Source organism: Polyodon spathula, chromosome 19 (genome assembly GCF_017654505.1).
Source record: "Polyodon spathula isolate WHYD16114869_AA chromosome 19, ASM1765450v1, whole genome shotgun sequence".
NCBI lineage: Eukaryota > Metazoa > Chordata > Actinopteri > Acipenseriformes > Polyodontidae > Polyodon > Polyodon spathula.
Genome location: NC_054552.1, coordinates 2,239,910 through 2,254,837, shown reverse-complemented (window position 1 = coordinate 2,254,837; position 14,928 = coordinate 2,239,910). Strand labels below are relative to the sequence as shown.

The 14,928-nt window shown below is 40.2% G+C and overlaps 2 protein-coding genes across 8 annotated transcripts; one reads left to right on the top strand and one right to left on the bottom strand.

Moving 5' to 3' along the window:
• Positions 1-1,252: 1,252 nt before the first annotated feature.
• On the bottom strand, positions 1,253-4,029 carry LOC121295108 (putative nuclease HARBI1). Of its 2 annotated transcripts, none has more exons than XM_041219513.1 (3): positions 3,828-4,029; positions 2,372-3,094; positions 1,253-2,038 (listed from the first exon to the last, which is right to left on the bottom strand). In XM_041219513.1, the coding sequence occupies exons 2-3, from the start codon at positions 3,039-3,041 to the stop codon at positions 1,662-1,664; spliced, it is 1,047 nt and encodes a 348-aa protein (XP_041075447.1). In that variant the 5' UTR covers positions 3,042-3,094; positions 3,828-4,029; the 3' UTR covers positions 1,253-1,661. The 2 variants fall into 2 exon arrangements, with proteins under 2 accessions (XP_041075447.1, XP_041075446.1); XM_041219512.1 differs by lacking the exon at positions 3,828-4,029 and adding an exon at positions 3,580-3,725.
• Positions 4,030-4,114: 85 nt separating this feature from the next.
• LOC121295107 (autophagy-related protein 13-like) lies at positions 4,115-14,568 on the top strand. 6 transcript variants are annotated; one of them, XM_041219511.1, is made up of 18 exons: positions 4,115-4,261; positions 4,719-4,800; positions 5,090-5,170; positions 5,548-5,667; positions 6,058-6,104; positions 6,301-6,441; positions 6,740-6,780; positions 7,331-7,427; positions 7,781-7,879; positions 8,360-8,453; positions 9,806-9,904; positions 10,806-10,898; positions 11,767-11,906; positions 12,107-12,224; positions 12,405-12,482; positions 12,674-12,787; positions 13,157-13,285; positions 13,462-14,567. In XM_041219511.1, the coding sequence occupies exons 2-18, from the start codon at positions 4,732-4,734 to the stop codon at positions 13,537-13,539; spliced, it is 1,638 nt and encodes a 545-aa protein (XP_041075445.1). In that variant the 5' UTR covers positions 4,115-4,261; positions 4,719-4,731; the 3' UTR covers positions 13,540-14,567. The 6 variants fall into 6 exon arrangements, with proteins under 6 accessions (XP_041075445.1, XP_041075439.1, XP_041075444.1 ...); XM_041219505.1 differs by lacking the exon at positions 9,806-9,904 and having other exon boundaries at positions 12,104-12,224; XM_041219506.1 differs by lacking the exon at positions 9,806-9,904 and having other exon boundaries at positions 4,116-4,261; positions 13,462-14,566.
• Positions 14,569-14,928: the final 360 nt, after the last annotated feature.

Here is a 14,928-nt window from a genome sequence, read left to right as displayed (position 1 = left end):
ATTTGTCCAATTATTTTTCTCTTGGATAATTATTTTAGTAATGAGCAGTACAGCAGTCTATATGCAGAATGAGAATGCCCTTCAATTAGATATCTAAATACAGAACATCTTTTAAAAACTATGACATTAAAAGCACAGCCCCCTACCCTGCATAATACATACAGTGTGACTGAAAAACACAGATCATATATATAGTCCACATTACAAAAAATTCTAGTATAAACCAAGAAAAAAAAGAGGCAAATACATTTCTCAAAAGCAACCTAAATATCAATCACCCAGTCCTTTCTGGGGGGAAAAAAAAGTTACCTCAGCTTTGGGAAAAAATATGTCCCAAAGAGGAATTACTCTTCAAAGAGGAATTAGACCAGACTCTTCACTCCCTTACAACACGCATGTCTGTACCGTTAGGTATGTGTTGAATGTTGCTGCTCTGTTACAATCACACGCCACTCAGTCTAGCAGCAAGTCTGTTCCCCACAGCACAGGCACTAACTATTAACAGAGCAAAATGACCAGGGGACATGTTTTATTGTAGCAGACAAGGTATTTGTTCTTTTCTTTCCTATGCAGTTTTTTCCCCATGCATGCGTCAGTGGTTTTGAATCTGAATTAGTTTCTGTCTCTCATTAAACTGCACTTTGATTTATTGCGATTGACAGGAGATTGTGCCGTCCCCTTTCAGGTCTGCTTTAAAGTAGCTCACTTGGTCCTACCACACTAGCAACGAAAACAGAAATTCGGGCAATTCCTTTTTTAAAATCAGTTGTCCATTCTAATTCTAATTCCTTTGAAGCCTTCAATTATGTATCTTTTAGTATGATGTGTTTCAGAACGATGGTCAGTGTTTCTATACACAGCCTGCAATCTTTCTCTATGAAATACACTTCTTGCCATGTATTACTCTCTTAAAATGTAGTACACTGTAACCACTTCACAAGGCATGGGACAGAAAAAAACAGAATGTCTTTTTTTTTTTTTTATTAGCATGAGTTTATTATAGTGATTTCTTAACACCTAAAACACTTTAAAACCTGCACAGCAGACTGAAGTTAGCAATAGCAGGTGTAAGGAGAAAAAAATGCTACCGTTTGCAAGTTTAAAGAAATGATAAAGAAATACAAGTTTACAAAAAGCTATGAAAAAAGGCAGCTTAGAACTACAGAGAGGGGATACAAACAAAAGCACACAAAGTATTGTTGTGGTTAACTCTTAAAGAACAAAGAAGCACAAAAGAAAGAATGACCAGGCGTTTCAAAATATCTAAATAGCAGTTTATTAAAACAACAGGTAAGGACACGGATGACAATAAAGAACACAAAAATGAATGTTTGATGCTCTTTAAATAAGAAACCTTTTTGTAACTATCAGAATAATGCAGACTAGAGGCTTCCTTTATACTAGCAGTGGCTTGCTGAAGAAAACAGTAGCTGTAGAGCTGGAATGGCAAGTTTGTAACCAGCATCCGGAAAATTTACATCCCATTGAATCTGGAAACAAAACACAGAGTTTTTAGGTTTGGAGGAATTGATGCTTCTGACTGAACCTGATCACCCACCCAATTAGATTTCGCATATAAACAAGGCATGTGTGCGTGACGAAGCACACTCTTCAAGGAGACATCCCTTAACCAGGATCACAGTTTTGTTTGGGACAGTATATTAATTGAAATGGTTGAGTATGAGTTCCTGCCGGATCCGGAATGCCTCCGAGTCCATGGAATCCATCGGCTCGCACCCTTCCTCTGACTGCTCGGGGTTTTCTGTCCGCTCGAAAGTCCAGGCGTCCAGGCCGGTCTGCAGGGATATATTGTGGAGCACACAGCAAGCCAGGATGATGTGGGAGCACTTCTCTGGGGAGTACTGCAGATAGCCCTTGGACCCGTCCAAGCAGCAGAAGCGGGTCTGCATCGCCCTGACAGTCCGGTCGATGATCTCGTGCGTGGCGCTGTGGGCCATATTGTAACGGTATTCTGCAGGGGTTTCTGGGTACTGAAGAGGTGTCATCAGCCATTTCTTGAGACGGTAGTTGCTATCTCCTAATAAAAAAAATAAAAAAAAAGAATGCTTGTCATGATTTTTTTCTTTGTTTGTGTAAGAAAGTGGTTACAACAAAAACTGTACCATTACCAGTCCTGGTCTTTATTCCAACCAGGTTCTAAATTAGTTAATTATCTCTTTGCAGCTTCAGTTAACTACACTAAAACCTGCTTGGAATAAAACCTGGACTGGATTCGATACTGCGGGCCAGAGTTGAGTACCACTGCTCTACACTGACCAAACAGGCTCATTGTAAAAACAATAGTAGTTTAACTTTTTTACCGGTCTTGATGAGGGACAGGAATGTATATATCCTGGTCTTCAAGACTCACCTAGCAACCAGCCGTCATGCCTGTCTTGCTCCTCAAACAGCCTCTTCAGAGATGACTTCTGAAATACTGCTGTGTCCAGCAGCCCCCCTGGCCAGTGTGTCTCAGCGCTCAGCAGCAAGCCTCTCGGGTCACAAACCAGCTGGCAGTTGATAGAGTGGAAGCCCTTCCTGTTCACGTATGATAGGTCTTCGGCATTGGGTGCCTTGATGGCGATATGGACACAGTCCACCACCCCCAGAACGCTGGGAATTCCTGCCACTCTGTAGAACTCTTCCCGGGTCTGCTGCTGCGTTGCCTCGTCTCTGGAAAACCCAATGAACTCAGCTGCTTTTTCAGTCAGCGCTTTGGTCACGTTGGTAACACAGCGGCTCATGGAAGCCTGGCTGATGCCAATGGCGTCGCCCATCCGCGTCTGGAAGGACCCGGAGGTGTAAAAGCCCAGAGCTGCCAGGATTTGTACTTCTGGGCTAATCGCTCTGGATCTCTGCGTGGGGCGCGACAGAGTCTCGCCCAGCATCTCCACTAAATAGCAGATGAATTCCCGAGGAAAGCCGAAGGTAGTTAATAAAAACTCATCCGATACAGTTTCTATGTCGAACCTGTCCAGCGTCCGATGCCCACGACCATACAGAAGAAGGTCGCAGTCCAGGACCGCTATAGGAATGGCCATTTAAAAAACAATGAGCTGTTAAATAATCCGACGGACGTTTGTATATGCAAGCACTGAAAGAGAAGAAAAACAAACAGAAAACATGACTCTCCACCGTAAGCAAAACAAAAACTGAGTATGGTTATACATTCAAAGTATTTATGAAGTTATTACATTTACCAAAGAAATACACAAAAAAAATAACATATTGAAGTTGACCGTTAACAAAGCCCTACTCAAATATTATTCCACACGTCATATCTGTTGAAGTCGAAATGTTTGAAATGCAATGTACACGCTGACGTCGTAAAGAAATTGATGGATGACGTAATAAACTAGGAGATATTAAAAACGTAATAAGGCTATGTAGTCTTTACAAATAACTATTTACAATTCATTTATCTAATGGCGCTGCCAACATTAACATCGGCTTCTAGCTATGGTTTACAGGTATGTATCTGGAGTTTAATTACATTATGTAATGCGCATATATAATATATATATATATATATATAATATATATGTCTATATATATTTATGTTAAACATAACTACCGCACCTGGGTAAAATCACTATTCCGACATCATTACATATAGTTGCACGCCTGTACGCACACATCCTGCAAAAGCAAACAGATAACATCAGACCCAGCTCTGATCATCCATCCGCTGCATGACACACACACACGCACGCACACACACACACACACACACACACACACACACACACACACACACACACACACACACACACACACACACACACACACACACACACACACACACACACACACACACACACACTTACTTCCCCTCCTTCAAACACCTCGACCAGAAAGCGTCAGCACAAGCACTTTCGCCTATACGTATCATCTCGGGAAAGGCTAGTGTCAAAATACTAACAGAATACAAAATAAGTGTCTGAAATATCTACTTTTTTTTTTTTTTTTTTTTTTTTTTTTTTGAACGCGTATGTTTGGCTTCAACCTTCGATTGATTATTTCGTTTTACTCTTTACAAAAATCGAAAGTTGAATTTTCTGTCGAAACAGTGATGGATTTACTTACATTGATGAAAACAAACCGAGAGTGAACCCGTGAACCCCCCCCCCCCCCCGATACCACCTTATTTTAGCAACACATCCCTCCTGGTAGTTTTAAGCGACACCTCGTAGCGCAAACTTTGTAGTGAGAAAGCGCATTCTCGTTAGAGGACCCCGATAGTCTGCTTGTGGGATGAGCTGTGAGTATGATCACCTGCTTTCATTTACAACACGAAGCGTAGACATGCGTACTGTTTACATACTCGGTACCCAGCTGGCTGTGTGTCAGCGAGGCATTCACTGTTGCTTTGTTATTTTTGTGTTGCACAAAGTATTTTGGTTGCGAGGTTTTGTGTTGTCAACCAATTCGCTCTGCTGTTAAATACTGTGCGTTAATAATATTGCTAGCGTCTGTTTCTCAAACATTGTAACAGTAGCGAAGAAAATACATTATCGCAACCGCGGTTGTCTATATTCCTGACGTAATACCTGACCAAAAAAAAAAAGAAGCACTTGAAATACGTTTTGTTTATATAATATGTATATATGCTATCGAAATTGCCATTCGATACTGAAACACTGTTGTCGTTGGCACATAAATGAATGGTCAAAGTAAATTCTAGTTCCCATAATAATCGGTTGCATATTGTTTTGAAGGTTTACCTCCATAATGGACAGTGATCTGAGCCCACAGGATAAGAAGGACCTGGATAAGTTCATTAAGTTTTTTGCCTTAAAGGTAATATTTCTGAAGGAGAGTATAGGTGTGCTCAATTCCCCATCAGTAGAACCTCTGTCGAAAACTTTTAACCACTTAAATCCCAGAACGCCTGTTGGAACCTGTTGTGTAGACTGCACGTGAATTGTGTTGGTTTTAAATACTGTGTTGCAATGTTTTGCAGCTATTACAGTGTAGTGCTTTTCACCCTAGGGATTCAGACTGGCTCATTGCAGGTTTCTCTGTTAATGTTTCTGTTTAATTTTTGGTTTCTATTTTTATTTATTTATTTATTTTTTATCCTCCCCAGACCGTACAGGTAATTGTTCAAGCTCGGCTTGGTGAAAAAATCTGTACACGGTCCTCCTCTTCCCCGACTGGAGCAGACTGGGTAAGCGCCGGACTTGGGGATTTCGGTTTAGTGCAGTAAATCATTCTTGGCGTTGAACCGGTTTTTAAGGGGATCAACGTCTTTAGGTCGTGGACACTGTCTCCTGGAAGCTGTATCTTCTATATGTATCTTTCAGCTGACACTAATGACCTAAAGATGTTCCACTCACGATACTCTGAATAAGAGGCATTGTAACCTTTGTTTTTCCCTCTACCGACAATGGATTGCATGACGTTTTGATGAAGCTGCATGTTATTCTGTTTTTCAAGCTGTAGATGTAGATCATGGTGACATACTTGCTTACGATTGACGCCATGTGTTATTTATAGCCTTGCCTTTTTTTTACATCAACTATTATTATTTGGTAATCTTTTCAGTTCAATTTAGCAATAAAAGACATCCCCGAAGTTACCCATGAAGCTAAGAAGGCTTTGGCTGGGCAGCTTCCAGGCATTGGAAGGTCCATGTGTGTGGAAATCTCCCTTAAAACCTCAGAGGTAAGTTTACAGAGGAATCCAGGAACAGATAGGCAGGGGTGGAAATAAGACTCCCATTGCATAGCAGTCTGATTCACACCTGGTTTCTACTTTGAGTCTAATACAACACACCTGAGCTTGTTACCTGTAAACTGTATCTAATCAAGCTTGCATTAAAACCTGGAATGGGGGAAGGACTGCTATGCAGTAGAAGTGTTATTTCTATCCCTGTATAAGTCAAATATGTATTCCGCACTTGGGACTATAACGATGTCTTAGCTTCTTAGCAAACATTGCTGAGGTCTGACCTGGCACATGGCTAACAAATTATTGTTGTAATTTTATACTTGCAAAACTGTAATAATAAAGTAAAGATAATACACTTTTTAATAAGCATATTCTTTATTACAGGGTGACTCCATGGAACTCGAAACATGGTGCTTGGATATGAATGAAAAGTAAGTGTTATACACTACAGCATTATGTGGAATCACTTTAAAACATGCAGTGGTAATTTAAAATTCAGACTTCTTGGGTTTCAACAATTCCTTTAAAGTGTTGTGCATCCTGCACCTAAGCATCTGTAATTATATTGTTTCACCTAGACTTAATAGCGCTACATAACTACACCTGATCCTTGTGTTTTTTTTGCAGGTGTGATAAAGATATCAAAGTGTCATATACTGTTTATAACAGACTGTCATTGCTACTGAAATCCTTACTTGCAATAACAAGGGTAACACCAGCATACAAGCTGTCCAGGAAACAGGGGCATGATTATGTCATACTCTACAGGTAAATTATCATGATATGTACTGTAGAACTGCAGAGCTTTAACCACTATTAAATTAGGTTGTTTTTTTGTTTCTATAATTCCAATTCGTCTGTATTGCTAGGCTGGGTAACGAAGCTGCTTTTAAACTTAGATGCAATTTAAGTAAAGACTTTTAATACTTAAAGGGAACCCAATTCCTGAATTCACTTTTAAGGAATTTTGAAGGCCAACCTAGGAAGTTCCCATTCTAAGAAATGTCTTCTTTTGAACTAGACTTTTCTGTGGTCACATCTTTCAGCTAGTGTTTCTGTTTTACAGGATCTATTTTGGTGAAGTGCAGCTCACTGGACTGGGTGAAGGTACAGATGGGTTTCACTTTATTACAAGAAGTTCAGGGTCCCTTTTTGTTTGAGGGCCATTAATAATTGCTAACTTGTGAGCTCCCAAGATGCGCATCCAGTAAAAGCGCTCTGTGTGATGTGTAGGATGCGCCCTATAGCCTGGAGATCGCAGGTTCGTAGCCAGACTATGTCATTGGCTGACAGGAAGTTCTCAGGGGGAGTAGCACAATTGACTGAATGCCGCCCGGGTAGGGAGGGCTCAGGTCGGCAGGGTAATCCTCTGTTCACCGCGCACCAGCGACTCTTGTGGCCGGGAGGGCACCTACAGGTCTACGGTGGAGCCATTCAGATCTGTGTAGGTCTGATGGCTTCGATGTGGACCTGCAGTGCGAAAAAAGACAGCTTGGCAGGGACACGTTTCAGAGGACGCTTGTTTCACAAATTCAGCACAGGGTTGCAGCGGTAAAAAAAAAAAAAATCCATTGGCGACTACTACATTTTTAAATTAGTAAATAATTGCTACCTTACTCTACGCCACTGCTAAAAACCTTGCTGCTGTTTCCTCCAGGTTTTCAGACTGTACGTGTTGGGTTAGTTGGGACTCCGGTCGGCACCATCACCTTGTCGTGTGCTTACAGGACTAACCTGGCCTTCATGTCCTCCAGGTAATTAAAGGCAGACTGGCTACATTTATAAAAAATATAGAATTACTGTTTTGTTTTTGATACTCTTGAGTATTATGTGTTAAAGCAATACATATATATGCATGAAGTTTGCACCCATTCTGTACCATTCCCTACAAAAGCACATAATGGCTAAATAATAGCTTGCAGCTGTTTTAATTCTCAGTCTCATCTATTAAGTAGGATTAGAGATAAGTTGATTTAAGATTCATAACTAGATATGTTTTTAGAGGTGAACACTTTAACTCTTGGCTCTCTGTTGCTCAGAGATGTATGGGCCTGATACGTCAGCTGTAAGGGTCTCATTGAAACATGTCACCCGCTTGTATGTACAGACAGTTTGAGCGGACTGCACCCATCATGGGCATCATAATAGATCATTTTGTGGATCGCCCCTTCGCTAACATGGGACATATGCATCCCTGCAACTACAGGTAAATTCAATTTCATGGAATGTATATCCAGCTCACAGGGATGAAAATAAGACTTTTGCATAGCAGTCTGATCCACTGCTGGTTTTACTAGCTCTACACTGTGTCTAATTAAGCTTGTATTAAAACCTGGAACTGGTGAAAATGTTATGCAATATAGGAGTCTTATTTACATCCCTGTGATTGTCTGTTTTGTTACCCTGTGGACAAAGCAACTCGGCATGTTTCTGTTTTATCAATAACCACGTTGATTTGTTTCTATAAGTTAGTCATTGTGTAAATGCTGAAGCTTAACAATGCAATTGAAGGTTTAACACCAACTTAAAATGTACATGTTTTAGTTATAAAATCGGGCTATATTTGTTGCTGATTGGAACCTTATTTTGCTTTGTGTGAAAACAGCAGTTTCCAGCGACTCCCAGGTTTGAATGCTAACTTCAAAGCTGTTGCATTTGTATTGAAGGGTAAATGTTATTTCTGTAGGACAGCAGATGAGGATGAAGGTGTGACATACCCTGGTGTGGAAGATTCACAGGAGGTCTGCACCACGTCGTTCTCCACCTCTCCCCCTTCACAGGTGACTAAGACAAAGAATGGCAGTCAGGTCTAACGTGGACCTGGGAGTTTTCCTGAACAAGGTGGCATACGAAAAAGTAGTTGAATGTTGTGACTTGGACAGAAACTTAAAAGCCATATTTCTTTCATAAGTAATAGGTGTGGTCACCCCTATGTTAATGATGCTTTAAATTGACAGCTGAATGTTTTGCAGCATGTTTGGTTTTCTTTCCTTTTTTTCAGTTAGAAGGTGCTTTGTAGATAATTCTGAAATGCCATTTGCCCAGCTGATCTATCGGAGAGTTGTTGGTTCAGAAAGCCTTGTATCAAATACATGTTTTAAGTTATACAAGAAGTAGAAAAACAGCAGCTCGCATTGTTTTTGCTGTGAACTGAAATGATGCTCCACAGCAGTACTTCCCAGCCCTGGTCCTGGGGACCCCCTGTGGCTGCTGGTTTGCGTTCCAACTGAGCTCTCAGTTACTTAATTAAACCCTTAATTGAACTGATAATTTGCTCAATTAGACCTTTTTACATGTTTTCAGCTGTTAAATATTTGCTGATTTTTATAAGTAACTCAAACTATGCAACTTTTTAAGCTGAAAACAATTAAAATGTATAATTAAGCAAATTATCAGTTCAATGAAGGGTCTAGTTAAGTAATTGAGAGCTCAGTTGGAATGAAAACCAGCAGATGCAGAGGGTCCCCAGGACCAGGGTTGAGAAACACTGATCTAGAGCAGCTGTCTCCAGTCCTGGTCCCGGGGAGCTACAGGGTCTTCTGGTTTTCATTTCAGCTGAGCTCTTGCTTCATTAGTTAAGATTAGCATGTTCCAGATCTTTAGCCATTGATGAATGCTGGATAGAGGCTCTCTAGGACAAGGGTTGGAGAGCCCTGCTCCGGAGCTTGATTTTGGACCTAGTAGCTGCCAGCTTCAATAATTCGGTATTCAAAAAAGAATAATTGGGCTTGGAGTACTCTGGGTCTTGAGTAATCATATACTGATGTCCTTAGTGATGGATTTATTTTTATGCACCTGTATTTAGTGTGTGTGTGTGTGTGTGTGTGTGTGTGTGTGTGTGTGTGTGTGTGTATATATATATATATATGACGAAAACCTTTTTGTTTAGTACGACTTTTTGTTTAGTACTCTAAGATCCATGACCGTTAATACATTGGCTTCCACCCTGTAACTGATGATTGACATGTGACATTATACCTACCAGTACTGTTATGTTATATGCAGTCTGAGTTCTCAAGTCACCAGCGTACATTTGTCCTTTTTATTCATTTTCCTTTTTTATAAGTTTTGATTTCCTTTCTCTCTTTCGTCTCTCTCTTTGTTTTGTTTCTGTGTATGTCTTTGTGTCTAGTGTGTGTGTACTGTAAGTAAGGTACATTTTCAGACACCTAAATCTGCAGTTATGGACACTCTGAAAGTCCACATCACGGGGTTGGCATTTTCCGACCAAGTGAGTCCAGTAGAGAAATATATTTGCGGGGCGATAATGAATGCTGAATGCAGACGATAACTTACATAAACATTTTTTTGCTTCACTAAACCATTCTGCATAGCCAAAATCTATTTCTTGGTGTTGTGTGCGTGTGTGTGTGTGTGTGTATCTGATTTGAATGGAAAAATGCAAATTCTAAGCTTTGTTTCCACACCACTTGTTGTTGTAAACTTGTTCTGGAAGTGGTTCTTGATGAGCGTTCTGTTTACCAGAGGAGGGCAAGTGAAGAAAGACATCCAAGTTAGGGATGGAGGTCAAGAATCCTAAATTTCTGGGGGCTCCCGGGTTGCATATCCGGTAAAGGCTCTCCGCATGCACCCTATAGCGTGGACATCATCTGTTCGAGTCCAGGCTATTCTACAGCTCCCATGGGGGCCAGGGTGTCCTCGGTTCACTGCGCACCAGTGCCCCCTGTAGCCTGGCTGTGTGCTGGTGGGCTTGCCTGTAAGCTGCCCAGAGCTGCGTTGTCCTCTGACGCTGTAGCTGTGGTGGCTGCATGGTGAGTCTGCAGTGTGAAAGGAAGCGTGTGTTCGTCTTCGCCGCTCCCGATTCAGCGCAGGGGTGATAGCGGTGAGCCGAGCTTAAGTAATAATTGGATATCCTAAATTGGGAGAAGATAATAAAAAATAATTGCCGACTACTAAATTTAAACAAATAAATAAATAAAAGGGCTTTCTCTATCGGTTAGGGATGAAAAACATTTCAGAAACAAGTTTAGTCTTCCAACTCATTTTTCTGGCTGCACTGCTATTTTCTGATGATTTTTAGCCTGTCTTTCCTGTCTCTCTCTCTCTCTCTCTCTCTCTCTCTCTTTCTCTCTCTTTCTTTCTCTGTCTCTCTCTCTTATTTCCCGTCTTAGCTGTACAGCTTTCGTCTTTCCTATCATCCGCCTGCTCTCGGATCAGCTGACCTTTGCTACCAACCAGTCTTTAACACTGCGCAACCTCACCAGGTAACCAATCCCAGAGAAATACTGATTATGTGTTAATGGAAAAACACTTGCAAGCTGATTGACTTTAACAGGTTATCTGTATTTTACCCAAAAACCAGAGCAGGTCATATTTCTTCCCACTTGCTGTTCACAGAATGATCTGAAAACATTTTTGCTATATTTTATGTACACTATTTTTTTTAATTTATTAAAAAAATAAATTAAAAAAAAATGCATTTAAGATACAACCTCAGTTACACTGTTGTATCGTACTAAACTGACACGAAACAATGTTATTGTAGATTAACCATTGAGGTCTTTTATTGTGCTGCGCTCTGTATAATACTTAAGGTGGCGTCTCTGTCGTACAGGCAGCATGTAACCGAGCAACCACAATGGCATTAAACATTGCTTGGCATGTCGAAAAATACGGGGGTCTGATCAGCATTTCCGATCTGTCCAAGCTCATAGTGTTTGTTAGAAATGCTGAAATTGTAAACGTTTCTCTTGGAATTCCTCAGGAAGCTTGGTGTGTTTTCTCAGCAGTGTCAAGTTGCTGCGTGTGTATTCTGGCAGGCGCCTTTATTGCCTTTTCTTGGCAGGCAGTTGCTGTTTGTGTACTCGGGTAGTCACGTCTTTTGTTGGAGATTTTAATACATAATGTTGAGTCTATTTTTGAGAAGAAAAAAATGGTTAAAAAAGCACATCTTAAATTTGAAGGAATATGGTAACGTTTAATATAATTCCCTTTGATCTTTGTTTCCTATGCTTTAGTAATTTTAGATGACTGTTTGGTCCTTAGGGCACAGCTACTGCGGAGGGTGACTTCTCCACTGAAATATTGTTTGAACAGATTATAATTTCTCAGTCTGGTTTTGTTTTTTCTCAGATGGTTATCCCGGGTAAGGAGGGCGGAGTGCCCCAGGCCCCAGTGCAGCCCTCACATGGCACCCCGGCTGACCACGGAAGAATGCCCACCTGTACCCCCTCGAGCATGGCTCGCCACATCCCAGCAACCCCCTCCAGCAGGTAATTACTCAACACACATGCATAAAGATCATAATAGTTTCTTCTTAGTACCACGTCTATGCAGTGTACTAAAAATAAATGCTTCGTTATACATTCAGAATGAAAAAATAATGCATGTAAATATTTCTGCCTGGAGAGGTGTATTGTGGTGTTTGTACTGCCCACTGATCCCCATGATGTTTGTTCTTTTTGCAAAGCAGGGAGGAGGCGGAGACATTATCCCAAAGCAGTGAGGCGAAGAGCAACTCTCCACCAGACATCCTAGAAACCACCTTCACAAGGAAAGTGGGGGCCTTCGTCAACAAGCCTGCCAACCAGGTGACAGCAGAATCCTTCAGTACAATTCTGTATGTAGTCATTTGCTAAATATAATGTCATATATCATTTCATGTCGTGCGGACTGCAGCGTTAGGATTTTATTATTAAGCCTAGTAAATCTGGCCCAATTTTGTAAATGGGGATTTCTTTTATAATAATGCAATACTTTGTCGGTTTCAGGTGACCACAGCATGTTTGGATTTACCCTTTGCTGCTTTTGCACCAAAGAACTTTGACATGGAGGAAAACGACCTTATGGTGAGCAATCTATTCTGATTTGCTGTTTGCTGTTTAACCCTGTGCCTCCATGTTAAAACGAGGAGTGCACCTCCTGGCTTCTACCCCTGGATAGGGTTGCCACTGCAAAGGCTTTTCATTAATGCATTTGTAATAAAGTGATTGCACTGAAACAGAATTGCTAATAATAATCTTCCATATTTGTTTCCCAGGTCAACCCTCCTGACTCCCCAGTGGTTGAGTCTCCACTGCAGGGGAGTTTGCATTCTGACGACTCGACTGGGAGCAGTGGGCCTCTGCAGGACGACTTTGTCATGGTGGACTTTGTAAGCACTTAGTACCTATAGCCTTGGTTCCCTTTCCAGGGTGCTGTACAATCCTCCCTGTCTTGGAATGTGAGCCGAGCCTGTACACATTAGGTCATAACTTGCATCATGCTCACCATTGTGTGGAGCTTCTTTCCCTTATTAAAAATGACACATGCATCAAGGTTTAGGTTGAATTATTACCAGCTTTGATGACCTTATAAGTAAGGTGGATTTCTGGTGCATTCTATACCCTTGAAGACTTCAAACACCCTGCACATCCTAAGCTGTAACACAAATTAATAGGTTTTTCTTTTTTGTGTTGCTTGAAACAGACCCCATGCTCATTTGATTAGGTCTCTTTTGAACATCTCTTTGACTGTGTTTCAGAAACCTGCCTTTTCAAAGGATGATCTCCTTCCCATCGACCTGGGGACGTTTTATCGGGAGTTTCAGAACCCGCCTCAGCTCAGCAGCCTCTCTATTGACGTCAGCGCACAGTCCATGGCAGAGGACTTGGTAAGGCATGCTTAATCTCTGAGTATTTTGATATTTCAGAAATGTAAGCTGGCGTTACCTTAAATGGGAACGACTGAGCAGCGCTGGTGTTTGTTTATACTCTCTTTTACTGTGGCACTAATGAGTTAAATCCTGATTTGTTAATTAAACCTTTTTTTTTTTCTTCCTGTTTGTAGGACACGCTACCTGTGAAGCTGGCTTTGTATGAGCAAAAAATTGACGAATTTGATGCTTTTGTAGAAACCCTGCAGTAAGATGGACAATAACAAATGTTTCAAGTGGCCCTTCCCCTTTCTTCATTCTTTCTAAAGCCAAAAAAAGATAATTGTATTAAACTGGACTCCACAGCAAATATGGGGAATCTATGTTCTGTTGTTTTTAGATCTTCTACAGAAACCAAACTGTTTTATTTTCCTAGCAGCTCTGACTCCTCTCTGACCAATGCTGTTTGTATTGTAATGTTAACGGGGAAAACATTATTCATTTAAGGTAATTATTTGCATGGTGAAGTCCACTTTTTAAAGAAACACATTTTGGTTTGTTTGAACTGACTTTCTTGATTTATAAATCACAATGTGTTTTCACTTGTAGTGAATAGAATCTGTAGCCATGAGCTATGTTTTTCCCTTCTTGAAAGCTTTGGGGAACAGTGGATATAGCTGCTTTTAACATGGGATTTGAAAATTCGGTTAATGACCTTTATTTCTGTACGTTTTGTGCTTCTTGAGACTCGCTTCTTGGGACTTCAGTAAATTAGTTTAGACTTGCCATTGTGTCTACAGATGCAAGCTAACTTTGCTATGGAATTACTTATCTTTGGGACCCAAAAATATATGCCTAGAAGCACGTTCACAGAATATGATACTGATTTAATTATTGCATTACTTCCTTATGAATAACCAGTTTAGAATATAATATTGTCACAGTTCTCAATTAAAAGGACTGTTTTTTTTATGTAGCCTTAGAATATTTTGCACTTTCCCTGTCGCAGTGTGTTAACCACTCTCATTAAACTGAAATAACATTGTCCCCTGCAGCTCACAAATATTGTTAATATGACATGGTTGTGTAATTATGTAATAGAATTTGACATAACTTTGAATGTGTAGCACTGCTTTTCAAAACTGTTCTGTTCAAACATACACTGTAAGAAGGTCCCCAAACGCAGTCTATATATAGAATGTATATATTTTAAAAGAAATCCAGGTTGTTTAGATCATATATTATATTCCACATGATATATCTGTTCATCTGCTGTCATATTTGTAAAGTATAATAATATTAATAATAATAATAAATAATAATAACAAAGTGTGTAACTGTTTTAAAAGTTGCATAGTTTTGAAAGACCGAAAACAGAGTTTGCAACATTACCATTTTGTGTGTGTGTGTGTGTGTGTGTGTGTGTGTGTGTGTGTGTGTGTGTGTGTGTGTGTGTGTGTGTGTGTGTGTGTGTGTGTATATATATATATATTAGATCTGATATTGTAATCTGGAATCATTGGTCAGAATGATAAAGCAGTTAAGAGATCCTGTTTAGCATACTTTTACAACTGCAGAGTTTAAAATAATAATAATAATAATAATAATAATAATAATAATAATAATAATAATAATAATAATAATAATAATAATCTTTATAG

What these genes read in the sequence shown, in the direction of transcription:
- LOC121295108 (XM_041219513.1), bottom strand. Translation starts at nt 3,041, where the DNA reads ATGGCCATTCCTATAGCGGTCCTGGACTGCGACCTTCTTCTGTATGGT. An exon ending in GCATGACGGCTGGTTGCTAG is followed by an intron (nt 2,039 to 2,371) that starts GTGAGTCTTGAA and finishes TTTTTTTATTAG; the next exon opens with GAGATAGCAACTACCGTCTC.
- LOC121295107 (XM_041219511.1), top strand. Translation starts at nt 4,732, where the DNA reads ATGGACAGTGATCTGAGCCCACAGGATAAGAAGGACCTGGATAAGTTC. An exon ending in TGGAGGAAAACGACCTTATG is followed by an intron (nt 12,483 to 12,673) that starts GTGAGCAATCTA and finishes TTTGTTTCCCAG; the next exon opens with GTCAACCCTCCTGACTCCCC. An exon ending in AGTCCATGGCAGAGGACTTG is followed by an intron (nt 13,286 to 13,461) that starts GTAAGGCATGCT and finishes TCCTGTTTGTAG; the next exon opens with GACACGCTACCTGTGAAGCT.